Source organism: Mytilus californianus, unplaced genomic scaffold, assembly GCF_021869535.1.
Source record: "Mytilus californianus isolate M0D057914Y unplaced genomic scaffold, xbMytCali1.0.p SCAF_4, whole genome shotgun sequence".
Lineage (NCBI taxonomy): Eukaryota > Metazoa > Mollusca > Bivalvia > Mytilida > Mytilidae > Mytilus > Mytilus californianus.
The window spans coordinates 121,163,170-121,183,885 of record NW_026262690.1 but is presented as its reverse complement, the minus strand read 5'-3'; the positions used below and the strand labels follow the sequence as shown (position 1 = coordinate 121,183,885).

The window sequence follows — 20,716 nt, the reverse complement described above, 5'->3', positions numbered from 1 at the left end:
TACACTGTAAAAATCTTTTTGAGATAGAGCAGGTGCGATTTTTTTCATTTGAATTTATTGTCTAAAAGAAATGCACTATGAAATAACTGTGTTCTCGGGCCATTAGGCATTTAATCAGAAGCAAATATAATGGCTCTGAAGAAAAAACTGCAGGAGGACTCCCTTAGGCGTATTATATTGTGTCAAATATGACTGTTAAAAGTCCCATAACTCTGAAATGACAAACCAGGACATTGGTATACTGCTATACATCACATCATCAACGGGTGTATGATAAAAATAACAAAACAGTTGTATGAGTGAAATAAATAAATAAAACAAAAACAGATTTATATAATATGTTTATCACAGATTTCACATAAAAACAAAAATAAAATAGACATCTGATAAAATTTAAATAACCTATCACATTTATCTAAGGCATAATTGTCATCATCACTATCATTGTAAGGAACGGAATGTTAAGACTAGGTACACAATATGAACTTTACTGGTCATATCAATAAGATTATGGCATTCACTTATATCAAGTACTTGTTTGTAAATAAAGGTAAAAAAGATGTCTCAAGGCAAAGTATCTTTAACAATGCCATATTCTGTGGGAGGCAAATTAATAATTATGATAAAAAAAAGAAAAAGTTTCTAAAGTTCAGTAAACAAAGAAGATACATAACTGTCTCATTCATTCCTAAGTTTTACAGAAAATCTGCCCCTTTTCAGTGAATTATATCTCTACATTCAACTTTCATACTTTCACAGCTATAACATAATAAAAAGTTACATAAGAAACATATAAACCCATGCATTCACTATTTTCTTTATCCCCTTCCAAAACAAAAAAAGTTTATGTTTTTAATCTTTGATTTGATTTGATTATCTCCCTTATTTATGAGAAAAGGATATCATCTAAGACGAGGAAAGGTACATGTCAGTTACAAGACCCATGTTTAGTTGGTAATATGCTATCTTGTGATCCTAATGACCAGGGGAGATAACTTAAATTGTCACAGTTAGCAAATATTTCAGTTTCTCATCTCTTCAAAAAGAATAAACAAGAAGTAACTTAATATAGTTTTGCTTTGATTTACCAAGCACTCAACATGCATTCATCTTCCATACTTTCCCCATCCTGGTCCATTAACACAAAAAGTAGATAAAAGGCAAAACATTTGTATAAACAAGATTTTTAATACAGTAACCATATATATTTTCTCCCTTAAAAGTGTTCTTTTCGTACAAAAAAAACCCAAAACTTTCTGTTCTATTCTTGAAACATTGTATCAATACATCACTTCAATTAAAGACAGATAACAATGTTACATTAAAAAGCACAAGTCAGTAAATGTTCAGTAAATGATGTTTTCTGCTTTAAGACCCAACTGGTTCAGCTTCTTCCATTCTAGCTTGTGTCAGGAAAGTTTCATCTTTAGAATCTTCAGGCCTACAAAATATGGAGAAAAATAATCAACACAAATATTAAACTAATAATGCAAAGGTTAAAAACTCTGTAAATTATAATGATTCTGGCAAAGTTTTTGTAAAAAACTTTATGATTAACATCTCAGAACTGTAGTTGCTTACGTCCATGAAGTTGCTTTTGAATTACTTTTACAATTGACAGAAATGTAGACAGACAAAATCATTATCCCGGTAAGTAGAAAAATCATAAAGTAGAAGGCTATTTAGCAGGTTACCACTTTCTAAGGAAAACACAGTTATATCAGTATATCACAGTATTGTGTGTTCCCCCTATTTCCCTATTGTGATAATTATAACATACATTTGTCCACCAGTGATACTGAGTTGTTGGCTTCTATCTATAGCAGGCAGAGGTGGTGGCTTGGGAAGATTTGGTGGTTTGGCACTCCCGTTCATCCTGGCAAACAGATATCGCAGCACTTTCTCTTTCTGTTCCCATGTTAGATCACTGACATCAGCTTTCCCTCCTATATCATACCTGTAGAGGGATTAAAGGGTTGAATCAGTTCATAGTTCAAATGACATAGTGATGTGTCATTCAATTTTGTGATAAAGTTTGACTGTTAGATCTAAAATTGATGTTTTAAAGCTACCTTATGTTGTAAGCTGTTCAACAACTGTCAAACTAACTTAAAACTTGTAATGTGTTGATAGTGTCATGCTTTTATAAATGAAACTCACAGAAACTAGTACAAATTATCTATTTTCACCTAGGGTTATTTGCACTTAATAATACCGGTATGTTTTGTTTTCAGGAATGCTAAATATATTTCCCCATGAAAACAGAATATGCTGTATAAAGAAAATGGAAATGAAACACTTGCACCAAAATTAAATCACAGAAATTTATTTACTGTTCATTATGGATTTCCAACTGCACACATTCTAATCTCTCCCGAAAAAATACTAAGGCTTCCAGAATTTAAAGGAAACTAAAAACACTTTTTTTATTAGGCTCTCCATTTTTCAATTATTTGTAATAAAAGTAATGAATATTAGAAAATTTCTATTGAGAACAGATAGTACTAGAATAGAGAATAAAAGCAATGCAAACTACAACATTTAGCTAACAATATATTATAAGTTGAATAAATTAATAGGAATCATGAAGAGATCTGCTTCCTTTCAAATTATGTATTCAATGACTTTTCACCTAGTTTTTTCCCCATCCCAATCTTTGTCTGTTCAATTCTATCCCATTGTTGATTTTCCTTAATCAGTAAACAAAAACACAATAAGATAAACTTACTTGACCTTTTTCCTGATAATGAGTGATGAAGAGAAGCACAAAGTAGAAAAAAGTTTAAAGATAATTTACTACAGATATCGTGCAATTATTTCTACATATGAAGACAATTTACTACAGATATCATGCTGATCTTTCTACACATTAAGTCAAAAGTCTTCCATTAACTTTATTTTTTCCATTTAAAAGAACCAAAAACTTCAATACTTATATATGCATATAAATATATATTGTTTTTGCCACTTTCTGTACAATACAAAATCCAAAGCAGTTATTTGTAGATACTTTTTTTAACTCTGAAAACTAAGAATTTACCCCCAAAAAAAATTAACACTAACAGAATATCAAAACTAAAATACTTGATTTCACCCAAATATCACACAATTTTACAAAATTATGATGGCTTTAAAAATATATATATTAAATTCATTGTATAAATAAAAAAAGAAAACTTTAAAAATGTTTCTTGACTTAAAGATCATTTTAAATCAAATTCCCATGAAAAAATTCATCAATGATACCAGCCTTATAGTTGTGTACGCAAGCAGCTAGAAGTGTATTTACTTTACAAATATTGGAGAATAAATTTTTCTTTCTGCTGGAAGGTTTTTGACTTGTCACCAGTGGAGAAATCTAATATACCATTTTAAATTTTATTTAATCATTAAATATTTTAAACACTATTTCTAATCATTTGAATTAACAGCTTTTAGTATTCAAATAAAAAATGGTATATTTAATTGTTTTAAAACATGCACTTTCAATATATAAAATAATCTATATATGCAATAAAAGTTTTGAAATGTAAAGCAGCTTTTGTTTTCAGAAGTTTTGTACTGCTGAATTCTAATGCTCTTTGTACCCTAGATTGTTATTGGACAGTTATTTCATGGGGAGTAACTTGAACACAGAGGTCCAAGATTTACCTGTTGGAATTTTTTACCCAAATGCAGACCACATTTCTTCTTATTGTTTAACAGACAAAATTCCACCTTTGCAACGAAATCACTGTGACTATATCATATTTGAATACAGCTCAATGTCATTTCATTCATTTTTGCCAACTGACATCAGCAAGATTTCTATCATAACACAGTTATTCCTTTATATATCACAACCATTCCATGAATTAAGATGATAAATAGAATTAAAATGTGTGCCAATGCATAAAAATTTATCATAAAAATGTTTTTCTTCCAACTTTCTAATGCTAACAAATATGCAGATTTAAGGAATTAGAGCCAAAACTACATCTAGAAAAAAGGAGCTGTTTACAATTTTTCAAAGTGATGTTCCCAAATTTATAAAACAATTTCAAACATTAAAGATTGTCTGCAGTGTAAGAAATGTGTAGTCCTAAAATAACCTGTGTATAATAATGTGAAATATATAAGAAATTCTTTCATCATGTGTTTACAAAATCAACCATATCCATGCAGACATATAAATATATAACCATCAAACAACAATTCTATACATACACTATATTTCTGTATACAAATAAAATAAATAATTGTAAATTATACTAAAGAGTCTGTAAGGTAAGACTTTAATAAAAAATAATGATAGAAACAAAAATCTGACTTGCTTTGCTTAAACCAGACAAAAACATAAACAAATACTGACCATTTTTTACTTGGGGTTCAGTAAACAGTAAAATCCAAAATACGATAGCACTTACCAAAAGTGGAAATAACAATTTTTTTACAGTCAAATCATGATAGAACATTACTGTAAGTTCAGAAATTTCTAGATGTTTAGTTACATTGAAAATTGCCACTGGGTAGGTTTCAAAAAATGAAAAAACCTTGCATTTTAACTTTTGACAGCGTTACTGATGAAGGTAAATCCAGAAAGCACTTTAGACACACGAACTTTATGAAGAGTAATTTTCATTTACAGCATATGCTCTCGTATAACATTATTTTCATAAAGAATTTCCTTAAGGATGTTAGCACAAAACAAAATTGTATATTAATCTTGATTTCATTGCAAAATCTAGGACTTTAAACTTTAAGGCTTTTGCAATGACGTTGTCTTTTTGTTGGTAAATGTAACAAATAGCAGTATTAACAGACATGCTGAAAAGCCCTAGTATTAGGCACAAAAGCATTTATAAGATTTTAAAACCATATTAGTCATTATAATTAGAAAAACCTGCTGAAATCATGTATTTGTTAATATAAACTGAATATTAATTCAATATGTAGAACTGCAAGTTATAAATACCAAGATTACATATGTGCAATATATATATTAGTAAAAGGTTGAATACAATAGAAAGTGCATAAGTATATATACTGTATAGCATCTTTGCCTATTAAATTTTAGCAGAATAATTAATTCAGTATCTACTTATATACTATAAATATACTGAAATAAGATGTGATTTAAGGTACCTACATTTTTTCAGCAGCCTGTAAATCTGAGTACACATTATTGGTGCTTTGATCTGACTTATTGAATGTCCTAATCCTAGGATAATCTCCCTTGCCACTGTAAGCATTTAACATTTTCTGTTGGTAAGCTTTCTGGGCATCTTGTCTGTATTGGGCTCTGAAACAATTTAAATTGAAAATTAACATTGGGTGTAAATTATAAAAGTGTAGGTTTTCAGTACTTTTAATTTTTCATTTTGACATGACCACAACTTCATGGTTGACAACCTTTACCAAAAACTTTAACCTGAGAATGTACTGATTTCACACTATCACATTTCCATGTTCAGTGAACTGTTAAATCAGGGTCAAAGTGTAATTTGACTTATAATTTTAGAAGTTCACATATAAAGAAACATGTGAAGTAATTTTCAAGTTGATGTGATCACAACTTCATGATAAACTACCTTTAACCAAATCTTTAGCATGATACAGGATAGACGAACAGACCAGAAATAATGATGCACTCTTCTGTCATAGGAGGGCATTAAAAATTACCTCCCACTAAAAGGCCAAGTTTACTAAATTACTTTATACAGTGAATGCCAGAAAATTACAATATTTCAGTGAAGTAATAATTACAATTGCTTAAAATAAACACACAAATCCATATCAATATAAAAAAATTACACTGTGATACACTGTGAAAAAGAACATAATTTATAACATTTTTGTGAGTTTACAATGATATTTATGTGAATTCCATGCAACTGTCCTTATCTTTAAAAAAATAAGACAATACTTCCATACTTACTTCCACAGATATAAAAATGCTAATTTAAAAAAATTGAACAAACTATATCTTATTCATTTTATTATTAAATGATATCAATATCATTGATAAAATGCCATCTTTTGAATAACATCTAAACACAATGATTACTTGGGTCCACATGGTAAATATGACCTTATTTGAGATGGAGTTATCTCCCTTGGCCACAATGTTGGAGGCAAGACTGATTGATATTTGTATTTGAATAGCCAAATTGAAATATGTGGTACAAGCAAGTCTAACTAGAGATTTATACATGGCCTTTAACAAAAAAGAATTGTTCAGAAGACTACTTTTTCAAAAATCTAACTGTTATTGTATCTAAATACATTGATTTTGATTGATTCATAAGGAACATGGCTAGAAAGAGTAATAACACATAAAAAACATCAAAACTATTAATAGGGTTTTATGTTCTTAACAGATTAATTAAAAAATTTATTCCAAACGATGTTACAATTACCTTCAAATTTAAATGAGACAATTAATCATAGGTTTCCTCTTTATCTGACGAAAATCTTAACCTTTAACCTGTAGTTTATGCAAAAATGTCAAAGACACTGGATCATGACTGAGAGTGTGGGGCTGAATACTTTCACTTCAATGAAATATACAGATGTTAATTTTTGCAACTGTATACCAAATACCTCAGGCTTATGATAAGAGGTACTTGTTTAATCACAAATGATAAACATGTAAACATTATGAATTAATCTATATGGAAACAAAATGCAAATGTTAATATAACTGCATACAAGATTTTGTTTTCTCGAAAATGATTCTTTTTAAATGACCTATACAATCCCAAACTTTGACAATTTTAAAGAAGCCACTGACAATGTTAATGATCCTGAATATTTCAAGTATAATAATAAGGTTATTTATGACTTAAATCAGAGATATAGTTACTTACTGATTAGCATTTATTTCCATTCGTACTTGTTCTAACGACTCTAAGAAGAACCGTTCTAACTCTGTCCTCTGATCCAGAATATTTTTGGCTAATCTTTTCACTTTGTTCATTTCTTTATTTTTCAGTTCAATCACACGTTGTAATTTAGCTATTTCTATTTTTGAAGCTTCGTTTTCTATTCTTGATCTGGTTATTAGGTCTTTCCTTGTCGTGTCAAACTCTCTAGACATGTGACTCAGAGATTTCTCTAATAACTCCACTTTTTCTTGTAACTAAAATTAAAACATGTTCTGTATTGGAATTTCAAAATGTTGCCTCTAGTAAAGTCTAAAACATTTACTGTAATATTTAATAGAATAAAATGTCTCTACTAGTATGCAAAAATGGATTAAATAAATTGTATAAAATGTAGAAATACAAGTACAAATTTACTTGTCTGATTAAAAGTCTAAAGAATTGAAAATTGAGGGAAAAGATATCCGATTCAGGGGAGATAATATGTAGCACATAATTTGGAGCTTTGGTTCCTCAAATTAAAACACAAAAAAAAAAAGAGAGGAAAATGATTAACCATGGTTTTGATGAATTATAATATTTCATCTGTGTTTAATATTCAGTATTTCTATCGCATTTTTGAATTCAGTAATGCTTTGGATTTGCTGGTAATTTTAATGTAGTATTGTCAACCAATCAAATTTTGTGCTTTAAATATATGTGGTTACTTTTAAAAAAAGATGCCACTTTTCTTTTATTTGACTGTTCTAAACCATTGCTATAATACATTATACATCTAAAGTCAGGATGGTGTAATTCTGTCTTATAGTGTAGTCAGATTTTAATGCCTTGGTGACATGTCTGTAAACAATGTTAGATTGCTATAGGTCTTACTAATTAAGAAATTTAACAAACTATAAAAATAAGTTACATTTCCCATATTTTCTTATAGACTATCAACATTAAACTTCAATTACATATAACTTAATGATTGTGATGCTCTTCCAGTCATACTTCACATGTAATATATAGTAAAACATTGCTTTAATTTCTGGATATTTTTAAAATTCAGAAAGTTTTGTTCCTTTACGTCAGGAATATGACAGTTGTTATCCATTTGTTTGATGTGTTTGAGCTTTTGATTTTTTCCATTTGATAAAGGACTTTCCTTTTTGAATTTTCCTTGGAGTTCGGTATTTTTGATATTTTACTTTTTACAGCCAATTATTACCTCTCTGATTTGTTCTTTCTGTTGTCTAACTTGAGTAACTTTCTCCTGAATCATCATATCATTTAATTCTTTATCTCCTTTCAAACTTTCATTTTCTTCATCTAATCTGGCTACTTTCTTCTTTAATACTTCTCCTTCTTTCATATGATAGTTTAGGGCCTCTGATAATCTTACGTTCTCCTTATACACTGATTTTGTTGTTTCATCTAAATTACTATAAAAAGCAGCACATATTAAATTAACAATCATATCCATTGGTTACAGACACATTTTTTCTCATTCTATTTGGTTTCATATTTGATATGGTTTTATACCATTTCTAGAATATCTAACAATTTCATTGCAGCAAATTTCATGGACAGATAAAACCAAAGTGACCAGGGTAAAAACTCCTCAAACAAATATGAAGATTGAATACACCAGTATGTCCATAGTTTGCCCCATAGTTGATACACATTGTAGTTTTCAGGCAAATCATTTCAGTATTTTGTACTATTTTTTATAAAAATAAGATGTGGCATGATTGCCAATCACAATGAGACAACTCTCCATCAGAGACTAAATGACCTAGACGTCTTTTGCCTGTTATAGTGAGTAATTTGTTGATTCATTTTGTATTACCCTTCATCTGTGTTCTTCAATGAACAGATGTAGCTTTATTATTTTGTCTTTAGCAAATATTTAAATATATATATGAATATTACATTAGTTTAATTGCACACTTGTATTTGTGTAGTTAATGGCTGAATGCAGGATAAAACAAAAACTATCTCTGTAAATATACATACGCAATAGCTTCTGTGTGTGCTCTTTCTGCTAACTCAGCTATTTTTTGATTGGCTTCTTGTTGTAACCTCATCTGAAAAGTTAAACAAGTTGGAGTTCAAAAAATTTCTCAATAGGTGATTTAATATGATGCTTAGGCAGGTGTTAAAAAATAATTTAAATTGTGTCACACAATAAACTGGCAATTTCCATTGCTGTGATTTGTATTTAACTCATTATGACTTTTCATTACTGGTAATTTGTTGTACTGGCTAAACATAAAAAAAGACTGAACATAAATTCATGAGGGTCTGGATGGGTGTTTTTTTTGTTTTGTTTTGTGTGTGCGTAGGACTGGGGGGGGGGGGGGGGGTCTTCATTTCTGTATTCTTTATTTTTTAACCTATTATTGTCTTATCTTTATATTTTAACAACCTATTATTCTCTTTTCTTTATATCTTAGTACCCTATTGTTCTCTATTCCTGATTTTTTTTGGCACATCATTCTCTATTCTACAAACCACATTCAAACTCTCCTAGGCCTGCATATGGGATGGGAGAAACTAGTTCTCCTTCTGTTTGCTCTTGAGGTATAATATTTCTCAAATCTCAAAAATTAAATTTTAGATTTCCTCTTGAGTGAAGTAATATCATAATTCACTAACAACAGATAAAAGTTCAATATTACTGGCCTCAAATAATAAATATTAATGAGCTGGATTTATTGCTGGTGTTTAATGCCACTTTCAGCACTTTTAGCTATATCATGGCAATCAGTTTTTATTTACAAAAGAGAATATAATTCCTTATTTACAGATCTGTAGGTATTCAGACATACCTTTTCTTCAAAGAATTTCTGTTCCATCCTAGCCAGTGTGCCTTTGTGGTCTCTGTTGGCATTGTGCATATCATTTTTAATCTGAAAAAAAATATTAGATCTAATCAAAAAGGCTTAATTATACATTTTATTATACATGTAAATTCTACTTTAAAACTCTAAAGTCATAGATTAGACTTTGATAATTACAGATTAAGATGCAGGCAGACATGGTTTTTAGTACTAAATTAAAGGCATTACACAACCTTTACTAAAATAAATTGACATTTAAATTGAAAAACTAAATATGACAACAGTTAAAGACAGTCAGACACTGGCATCTGACTTTAAGTTTTTGATCTTCTCTCAGTGTAAAAAATCAGTGATATTTTCTTAATTGCATGGATAAAATTTATTATGGTTTGTTTAAAAAACAAAAATTCTGGTTTTATCATGTGTTCTCAGATCCCAAACTTTATATATTTAATTATGTTAGTTAATACTTGATAGATAAGTAAATAATATGACTGCTATTGGAGACCTTCAGCACATTTAAATTTTAGAAATTTTCACAGTTTTGGAAATTTCAATTAAAAACTTACATTGTCTAATTCCCTCATCATAGATGTTTTCTGTTTCTGGAAATCAGTCACCATCTTAAGTTCACTCCTCATTACATGCACTTCCTGTGTTCGTTCTTCCAGTTTTTCCTCCAGCTCATTTATCTGTTTACTGAAACCTTCCACAATGTTTTCTTTCTCTTTTCTGTGTTCTTTTTTAACCTCACGAATGGACTGTTGCATTTTCTCCATCTGAAATATGAAATACAATATTATAATTTTAATATAACCCACTGCAGTATATTCTCTAAACAAGAAAAAGAAGTATTGTTTATTTTTCAAGCACCTGATTTCACCTCTAGTTTTTGGCATGGTTTGTGTTGCTCAATCTTTAGATTTCTGTATTGCATATTGTGAACTGTTGTTTGTATTTCATCATAATGCCTCATAGTATATTGTAATTATAGCAAAGTTTTTAATACAATATGTAAAATCTTTAAATGATTATGAGATGAATTCTAAAAAGGAGATTTTGTGCTCTTTCTCTTGCTAGGATCTATTTCTGGACTTGAAGTACATATCATTGATATTATCTCCTGATTATCAAGGGTATCCAAACCAAATTTCCAAAAATTGTAAAATTTCTGAAAATGCATAGTCCTCAAAACCTTAGGTCACAGCTGGTAATAACACATCTTAGAATTTTTTAAATAATCAATAAGCCCAAATTACCATACCACATTCACTGAACAGAGCTGCTCTTTCTTTTTTACATTCAAATTTAATGAAGAATTTTAAATATTTCTAACAATAGAATTTGTACAAATAACTGACCTGGTTATTCTTTTTCTCTTCATTTTGTTGCAGCAGTGTAAATATCTCAATAGATTCCTGTTCATTCTGTACCATAGAACTTTGAAGCTGATCATTCTCTAACATAAGTTTCTTAGCATGTTCCCTGAAAAATAATCAAACAAACTTACTCCAAAGACAAATGCTCTTGGAATCTTCAACCATAAAAGCATTTGAGGATCTTTGTGAAATTGTTCGGATTCACTTCAAGTCATATGGTCTTATAATTTTTGTGGATGTTGTGAGTATACCAGGTGAATCTCAACTTTAAGTATTCAACAAAACGCAATTTCCTATAGCTTTTCATGCAAAATTACATTAAATCATGAAATCAAGTAACCATAAATTATTTTTCATTTCCTCTATGGTACAAAAGGCATTTGCAAGGTGATTTGTTTAATTTCTGAGTGAATCGCCCACAATCACCAGTGTTCGCAGTGAAAAACCATCATAAAAGTTATTATTTTACAGAATCACACTGTGTGTACTGAAGATCTATTTTTAAAATTTAAGTTTGCAACATCCTGATACTGGGATGATTTTGGTATCTGTTTATGCTGTCAATTTTTTATTTTCAAATGTTAAATTTTTTTTGATTTTTTAAACATTTTGTATCATGTGTGCACGATGGCAATCCCAGAAACATCTGTCGAGTTGATGGAGATCAGTATCATACTTATCTTTAGATGTGTTTTTAAGAAATGCCATAGCATTTCTGATGTAGAAAAAAAATGCACTGCTGATGCGTAAAAATGATCTGTGTTTATTGGTGTACCTTCTTGTATGGGATAATATAGCAGCCCTGGTATGACCCTGTATACATTTATTATTACAATGTATTTGTATTATGATTTTTCAGTCCCAGTGTTATGTCTAATTTTGCTTTCCATACTCTTTATTATTACCTGTATTCTGATTTTGCAGTCTCTGCTATGTCTAATTTTGCTTCCCATACTTTTGAGTTTGCTACAGCTAACTTGGCTACTGATTCTTGCTTTTTTGCTCCCTTCTTCCCCTTCTTTCTGCAAATAAAAGATTAACAATAATAATACAAATGAATAGGTACATATAAAGTTCATGGATCACAAAAGTCAATTAAAGAGTTGAGATCATTGTATATAATGTCCTACTCTTTTAAATAAATCATCATTACTCTGGATCTTCCTTTCCATTCCAGATTTTCAGTTCCACTTTAATTAGGATTTATGAAGTAAACTTGAATATCTAGAAATCATATTACTTTTGACGGTTACAATCATGACAATAGATATCAACTAAAAAGTCTTGCATATTTTCTAAATTCTTCCATCAAATATTACCTAGTTCACATGATTGTACTTCCATTTTCTCTACATATTTAGTATTAATTCTGAGAGAATCTGATTGGATTGTTTTAACAAAGACGACCCTAGTGTGTGACATACAACAACAACAACAATACTATATTTTAAGAGGGTTACACAGTTAGCTATATAACTTATCTTCCCTGAGGCCCTCATCATAGAAAAGCATAAACAAAAAATTGTTGAAAAACAAAATTGCAAACATATATGTAGGACTCAAGTCTATGGTGGGTTCCAGATCTATGGCAGATTTCTAATCTATGGTAAATATGACATCATGCCATCCCCAATCTATGGCAGATTTTTTTAGAATCATAATCTATGGCAAATTTTTAGTTTCCTAATCTATGGCGAATTTCTAGTTTTCAAATCTATAGTAGAATTCCTGCAAATGGATGACCAGTCAGTACATACATGTATCTGACTAATGATTTCAAAGTTGCCTTTAACAAATCGAAATGTCCAAAGGTAGCAAAAAAGCTGCTTTTAATTAAAAGCCAGTATCAGAAAAACGGACTAGGAGTACGACTAGGAAGAATATCCATAACTATTTGTGAAATGAACATTGAAAAATGGTCAACCAAATCGTGATGACAACCAGTAAGGAAGTGATATACATTAATACAGACCTTAGGAGTGAAATGATGTTCCCCGGGAGAATAAGCATTTCCTACTCTGTACATGGTACCTGTTTGACCCTTCATTAAACCAAGTCCTTTAACAACATAAAAAGCAGTTTGTACAAAAAGAATTAAAAAGTTTGACTTTTTCATACATGTGACAGAGTTGTCAAGTCACAACTGGAGATTTGAAAATTTTCAGCTGGAGTTTGGGCCTCATAACTGGAGATTTTTTATCGACAAATTATTGCCGTTTTCAGTGTTCATTTTGATGATAAAGCTACATATTTCCCCCTTTTTTTAAAATAACAGTTTAACTATTAATGTATTCTCTCTGTATTGTTACCATGTGAAATATTTGTCAACACTAAGCTATATATGCTATTTGTATGTGATATTTTTTCCTTTCCTCTATATTTCTTTTAGTTTTAGTGTTTTTAAGTGTTATTCCATTTTTCTAGCTTATTCTGATTAAGCCAGATTTAGCCTACACATTCACAGAATCATTACTAACTGGGTGGTTTTTAACGACCTTGACTGGCTATTAAGCCCTTGCACAGGACTGTCAAACGAGTCATTACATGAGGTCAATACAATATCTTATAAATTTCCATTTCAGCATTGAAAAGAAGTATATATAGATCTCCTCTCAGATAATTTTCAAAATAATATTTTCTTATTTGTCCTAAGACATTTAAAATCATTAAATTACCATCCTTATATGATTCCTTGTTCAATTTGTATTTCATTCATATTCTTTTATCAATTAACATTATTATAAGGAGGGTAACTTAAAACATGAAAAAACAAGGGAAGTAACCGGAAATTTCTTTTAAGTGTTTTCAAATACACACAGCTTAAAAAATTTATTACATAAAGGCAGTTAGCCTGAGGTAAAAATCGTTGATTAATAGTATGTTTGACACCCAAGCTGTCAAGTGAAGCCATATAATTACACAAGTTCTTTGATTTACTGGTAAAAATATATCCTCCACCAGTGACACACAAATGTAATTAATGTTGACATCGATGGTAATAAAAAATAGAGACTGACAAATTTTTTGGGTTTGAAATTTTGAAAAAACGGAAGAATGAATAATCAACAGGAGGGACGGAAGAGGGCTTAAAAATCGGGAGATTTTGACTCCCACTAGAAGAATCACGTGTCTGCTTTTTACCTAATGTTTATTTTTTAACATTATAGTTTACTTTTTCTGGGAAAATTACTTCATATCAATTTGGAGAAAACTGGTAGCTTCTGTCCAAGTTTGGTAAAAATCCAGGATAGTTTATGAATCTAATAAATGTTTTTAAAACTTAAACTGCAGACTGTATGTAATGTTAAAATATAACTGGAAGAAAAACAAATTTTTAAAGTCCATTAAATAAATACGGAAAAAATGGAACACAATTTTAACAAAATTTCCTTCTAGATACTAGCTTTTAATCATAAACAAGCTTCTGTCCAAGTCTGGTACAAATCCAAGATAGTTTAAGAAAGTAAAATTTTAAAAACTTAAACCACAGAGTGAATGTAATGTTAACTGGCAGAAAAACTAAGTTCATTTATAAGTAAAATACGAAAAAAATGGATTTTTTTTTTTTTAAATTTACTTCTGGATACTATCTTATGATCATAAACAAGCTTCTTTACAAGTTTGGTAGAAATCCAGGATAGTTTAAGAAAGTTATTAAAATTTCAAAAACTTTAACCACAGAGTGAATGTAATGTTTCCTGGCAGAAAAACTAAGTCCATTTATAAGTAAAATACGGAAAAAATTTAATTTTTTTTTTACAAAATTTACTTTTGAATATTATCTTATGATCATAAACAAGCTTCTGTCCAAGGTTGGTAGAAATCCAGGATAGTTTAAGAAAGTTATTAAAATTTCAAAAACTTTAACCACAGAGTGAATATTTGTGGACGCCGCCGCCGACGGAATGTAGGATCGCTATGTCTCGCTTTTTCGACAAAAGTCGAAGGCTCGACAAAAAGCAAGTTGGGTACTTTGTGTTACAGTGTTATCCCCAGGATTTTTGGATAGCACCAGGGTAACGCGTGTGGACAGCTTGGTGAAATGATTCATACAAGCAGTTGTGTCGCATCGCGTCACTTAGCTATATTTCTAGTTACTGCAGTTTTTATGTCTCTTGTTTTGTTATAATACTATGGTACTGTGTTATGTAGAAAATTATTGGTAAAAAAGAAGTAAATCAATAAACAGTCATGCAGATTAAAGGTGTGATAAAGCCTTTGCAACCGTGCTGATATCGATATCATCACGGGTGGCTGATACAGCACGCTTGCCAATGACTGTATTACACATACAATTTATCTGTATTTACTACTAAGTATATAATAAACTTTAATATTTTTTAAAAATAAATAAAACATGATTCATTACAATATATTCATCTAAATTTAAAGTAATTAAATCTTTTATAAAATCCATGATCAATAAAAATAAAATATTATCCAAAGGAGACCAAAAATGTTCAACTTAAAACACTGTCTAGTTTCTAGAAAGAAAGCTGTAGTATGTTAAAAGATTCTTGTCATAAGGAGATATATAAAATCAACAAGAACAAATATTGTTTTATTATTTGAACCAGTTTCTATCTTAAATTTTAATAAAAAGAAATTTTTCATAAATTTTAAAACATTTTGCCATAGATTTCATGTAAATATTAACCTTTCTTGTCTTTGGTGATAATCATACATACACATGTAGATACAGACTTAATACTGCACTGAAATTAAAATCTTTATTTGTCATGATCCATTTAAAAAGAATTCATAAATCTATAAATTTATCTTAGGTCTATAGATCTTTAAGTAACCATATTCAATGTAAACAACAAAGTCTCCCTATTTACCCGCCAAAAATGACAGGAAGTAGATATAAATAGATTTAACATGTGCTTATGGATAGAATTTGCAAGATTACTTCTGTTATTCATTAATTGTGGATATAGATATCTAGTTTGAAGGTACAGTCATGCATTTTATTTATAAAATAGAATAGATTGCAATTAATTGTAAATAAACTTGAATATTCTACGTGCACTAACTGGGTCATGGGATATGTACAGATCTATGTCCGTTCCCTTTGAATTACTTGTTGACAGATACTATAGTTTGAAACTATCATGCAATAACTATGTCATAATTAAAGAAAGTTTTGGCCATGGTTTGTATAGACATATAATACTATAATGTAAGAATCGAGAAATGTATAATTGTCAATTATACGTAAAGATCCAACTTTATTATGTACAAAAAATGTACCGGTCCACACTGTTTGTGTACTAAGTATTTGCCGACTTGTCACTGCTCAGCACTTGGGTGGTGAGTGAAGCCATAAAATAGTTATCTGTGATCATAAAGTTATGATCTCTTAATTAAAACACAAAAGAATCATGTAACAAATGTTAATTACATCAATTAAATCCAATCAACAAGGTTAACCTCATAAGGAAAATCGATCACGTGGTGTAAACAATCTATGTTGAACTGGTTTGAACTGGTCAAATTTTACCTGGAATTTTATACCGCATGGAAAAGATTTAACAAATTGTTTAAAACTTTACCGATTTACGATTATTTTACTGAAACTTTTAGCACCACGGAAAAAAAATATACATCGCGGGCCAGCGGTCCTTTAAGGGCCTGAGGAGAACACTGTGTTATATTTATATATTTTATTATATATCTATTCTAATAGGACAAATATGGCAATTCTTTTGGATCGAAGCGCTCTATGTCAAGGCAAATATTTGAGGTTCCCGTAAATAAACACACTATTATATTGACACAAAAGAACGGAGAAAACTGAACTAGTGATATGCTTAAACTATTTACAATAACGTATTTGATAGGTTTGGCTGAATTTAAATGATAATTTTACTTATATTAAAAAAAAAGGTAAGAGTTCCATATGGTACCCCCACCATACTAAAAGAACACAATATTAATGTATTACAGTTTATTCCGTGGAGGTGCCATATGGAACCCTTTCCAAAAAAAAAATTGCTTATAACACATTTTATCATCGTTTGTTTAAGTTTCCTTGTTTTGATGACTTTCGGTTCCACAATCGTGCATTTTCCCGTAAAATGCTTATATTCTTACGTCATCGTTCAATGACGTCAGGTAGCTCATATACAAAAAAGCATATGACTTTGGAGTATGATCGGAACAGCCCAAATATTATATTCATATTTTACCACGGGTGTGTACTCAAAGCATTTGAAGAATGTCATATTAGAATAAAGAATATAGGTAATATTTTCAAAGATATGTGCCTAGTTATTTGCTTATATGTTCCATTTGTCCATTCATTTTATGTTTTGTGTGTCAACCAAATGAACCGACCTAAAAAAAAATACTAGATTTGACTGTATAGTACATTTTGGAAGCCATAATAATCGGATCAGTATGATATTACAGCTGACCTACTTTCATTTTTTTATGCATTCAGTCCTGTTTAGAAAATAATAAGTGTGTTGCTATATACCCCTTGCCCTTCTTCCCCTTTCCTTTCTTTCCCTTCTTTGGCATTGTGATGATGTATAGTCCGTATCTTATTGAAAGGAATGCAGTTTTTGCTTAAATCCCAAATTTCCAAATGGACTACATGATCGCCGCCATATTGTTGACAATGTTATGGTAACAGTGTAATCTCGTATAACGAGATAAATAAATACGTAAAACAAATATGCTCTAATGTTTTGTAAGAATTTCTATAAGATATTGATTGAAATAAATATTTTATTATAAAAAAATATTTTTATTATTTCAAAGAAAAGGGATTTCTGGTACTTGCGCTAATAAGTTCAGTTAGGTACCAGACAAGAAGACGACGTGTTTGTCAACAACACGGATATGTACTTTTTTTATGAGAACTAGCTCGAGTTCATAAATATTTGGGTAATGGGATATTTTTCTATGGTAAGATGTAGGTTGTTAAAAACAAATTCCAATTTCTGATCTAATTGAATCGAAGCGCCTTTCAACTGTTCAAATTAAAAAGTGATGGTAAATCTTGGACGACGACATGGGTATCGGGTCCGTTCGCTCCAATACACGTTCGCAAATATGCACGTTCGCCCCATCTGTTCCGTTCGCATCCTATTTTCATTGAAATACCCGTTGAATTGTTAAATTTGTTTAGGATTTATATATCAAAATATTTATGTTTTCAGGAATAAAATTTCAGGAATTTTTATCATGTTTATTATTTATATGAAATATTTTTTTGCTGTTGTGATTTGATGCTTAATTATCAAATGTTCAATATGCATATATTCTATTAACATGGAAATAAATTCTCTGTAGGTACTGATAACTGATATGCAATACCATGCACAGCTAAAAATGTGCTTTGTGCCCCAAGTTTTGTGTTATTGGTTGTTGTCATGGCAATGTCATTGTGACGAATTTAATAGCCATTTGGTATATTCTGCCTTCTTTCACAAGTCTTAAATGAATGAACTTTGATCATCATGACAATTTTGTATTCAATAATTATGATAAAACACTAAAGGAAACCTGTTTACGTATTTAGAATGTCAATTTTATTTTTGAAACAAGAAAACAAAACTTATTTTTAAAGCAATACACTAACTTAAACACGATTAAAAATTGTTCAACACAAAACTAATTAAAAGGGTGGGAACGTGTAGGGGGCGAACATGATTGGGGGCTAACTTGATTTTGGGCGAACGGACTGGATTCGATGACATGGATGAGGATACTGTAGTCCAAATAATTATGATGTCTTTAAAAAAGGCTGTATTAATTTTTTGCAGCAAAAAATTGAATAACCCATATCACATTTTTATGCCCCCGCCAAAGCGGAGGGGGCATTAAGTTTTTCCCTTGTCCATCTGTACGTACGTACGTACGTCCAAAAATTGGTTTCCGTTCTCTTACTTTAGTTTGCCTCAACCAAATGTTATGAAACTTAAACACAATGCTTATTACCACAAAACACAGATCAAGTTTGAATTTTGGTAGCGTCACTCTTACCGTTCTAGAGTTATGCCCCTTTACAAATGGAAAATTGCTGAATTTATCGTTTCTGTTCTCTAACTTTAGTTTACCTCAACCAAATGTTATGAAACTTAAACACACTGCTTATTACCACAAAACACAGATCAAGTTTGAATTTTGGTGGCGTCACTTTAACCGTTCTAGAGTTATGCCCCTTTACAAATGTAAAAATTGCTGAATTTTTCGTTTCCGTTCTCTAACTTTAGTTTGCCTCAACCAAATGTTTTGAAACTTATACACAATGCTTATCACCACAAAACACAAATCAAGTTTGAATTTTGGTGGCGTCACTTTTACAGTTCTAGAGTTATGTCCCTTTATAAAGTTATATGCAAGAGGGGGCATTATCTGTGTCCAAAGGACACATTCCCCATTTATGTTTGCTATAAAATCCTATTTTGAATAAGCTCCAGACTCATTTTAAAATGTAAGGATTTTATTCGAATTGTTTAACTTGCAGTATTCTTTTGGTAATAAAAAACAACAAATTTGTGGGAACCAATATGATGCTCCTTCCTATATTTTACTCAAAGTTCTGGGACAAATGAGACCGGAAGAAAGAGATTTCTGTGCAAACATGGCAAATGTGGGAAACTAAGAAAGTTAAAAATAAAAAAAAGTTAAATTATATTGATTTCAATAGTTTATTGATTTTTAAAATTGTTTTTTTTTAATTTTATTGATTTTGTTACTGTAATTGGGGATTTTGTGCCCATATAATATGCAGACACATATTTTTGCTTCATATTTAAAAACTTTGTTTTGTTTTATCTGATTAAGATAAAGAAATTCTGTGGTTTTCTTTCTTGTAACAAGATGTGGGAAGATAGATGTGCAGGAACATGACGTCATTACTTTATGGTGTCCCCAATTTTAGAAAACTTACTGGTTTCAAATAGGAAATATAACAAAGCTTGCTTAAGAATACAAATTTCATTTCATAAGAATAAGGACAGATTTATAAATTCGAAAATCATATTTTTTGCTCTCATTCAATGCAGTATATTTTGTTGATCTCAAGTGTCATAATTAATGACCAGTTCAGACTTTGTGAAAGGAAGAAAAGATTTAGAATATACGGACGTAATGACCATTTACACATGGACTTGGTTATTTTAGCAAGGAACCTTCTTGTCTTACTACAGAAAATTATTATATCACTTTAATACTTATAAAAGTGGAAATATCTATCATTTAGTGAGTAGATTCTTAACTGATGATTGTAACTCGTTCTCATTACCATAAAATTTCACGGTAAAATTGGTACACTAGTATACCAATTTTGTTGTTTATAAGATGATTTTAAGATTGAGAGCGTGGTGTTTAACCTAACTTTTGGTAACACTTTTTATGGTAAAAGAACATTTTCAACAGGAGTTCCTTTAAAGAAATATATGAGAAAAGCTTCAAATTTCTGACAGTAACTGGTACTGGACCAGTAGCTCTGATGGTTCTTGTGATATTTTTTTGACTAATTTGTGGACCTTAGGCACCATGGATTACTCCTACGTTAAAGCATTTAAAATTGCGACCCAGGTTCAGGCCACACTTATTTCCAAACATTTCTTTGCTAAAGCCTGTGATGCTTGTCAATCTATAAAAAAATGAGAAGATGTGATATGACTGCCAA

The 20,716-nt window shown here is 30.1% G+C and overlaps 2 protein-coding genes across 3 annotated transcripts in view; one reads left to right on the top strand and one right to left on the bottom strand.

Moving 5' to 3' along the window:
• Nucleotides 1-324: 324 nt before the first annotated feature.
• LOC127739259 (basal body-orientation factor 1-like) lies at nucleotides 325-17,689 on the bottom strand. The gene is made up of 11 exons (XM_052250881.1): nucleotides 17,549-17,689; nucleotides 11,973-12,089; nucleotides 11,050-11,173; nucleotides 10,258-10,467; nucleotides 9,677-9,757; nucleotides 8,862-8,932; nucleotides 8,074-8,287; nucleotides 6,849-7,120; nucleotides 5,129-5,281; nucleotides 1,781-1,957; nucleotides 325-1,441 (listed from the first exon to the last, which is right to left on the bottom strand). Exons 1-11 carry the CDS (start codon nucleotides 17,590-17,592, stop codon nucleotides 1,369-1,371), a joined length of 1,536 nt encoding a protein of 511 aa, XP_052106841.1. The 5' UTR covers nucleotides 17,593-17,689; the 3' UTR covers nucleotides 325-1,368.
• A 189-nt stretch (nucleotides 17,690-17,878) lies between these two features.
• The window catches only part of LOC127699195 (ectonucleoside triphosphate diphosphohydrolase 5-like), a 29,267-nt gene continuing 26,429 nt past the window's right edge, over nucleotides 17,879-20,716 (top strand). For both annotated transcript variants that reach the window (XM_052202960.1, XM_052202961.1), the window contains exon 1: nucleotides 17,879-17,982. The gene's annotated coding sequence lies outside the window, so the exon portion shown is untranslated. The remainder of the gene's footprint in view (nucleotides 17,983-20,716) is intronic.

Coding starts and splice junctions, on each gene's coding strand:
- LOC127739259 (XM_052250881.1), bottom strand. CDS start 17,592: ATGCCAAAGAAGGGAAAGAAAGGAAAGGGGAAGAAGGGCAAGGG. Junction 8,288..8,861: donor GCACACACAGAAGCTATTGC/GTATGTATATTT, acceptor TGCTTTTTATAG/TAATTTAGATGAAACAACAA. Junction 5,282..6,848: donor ATGGAAATAAATGCTAATCA/GTAAGTAACTAT, acceptor AAATTGTTTCAG/AGCCCAATACAGACAAGATG.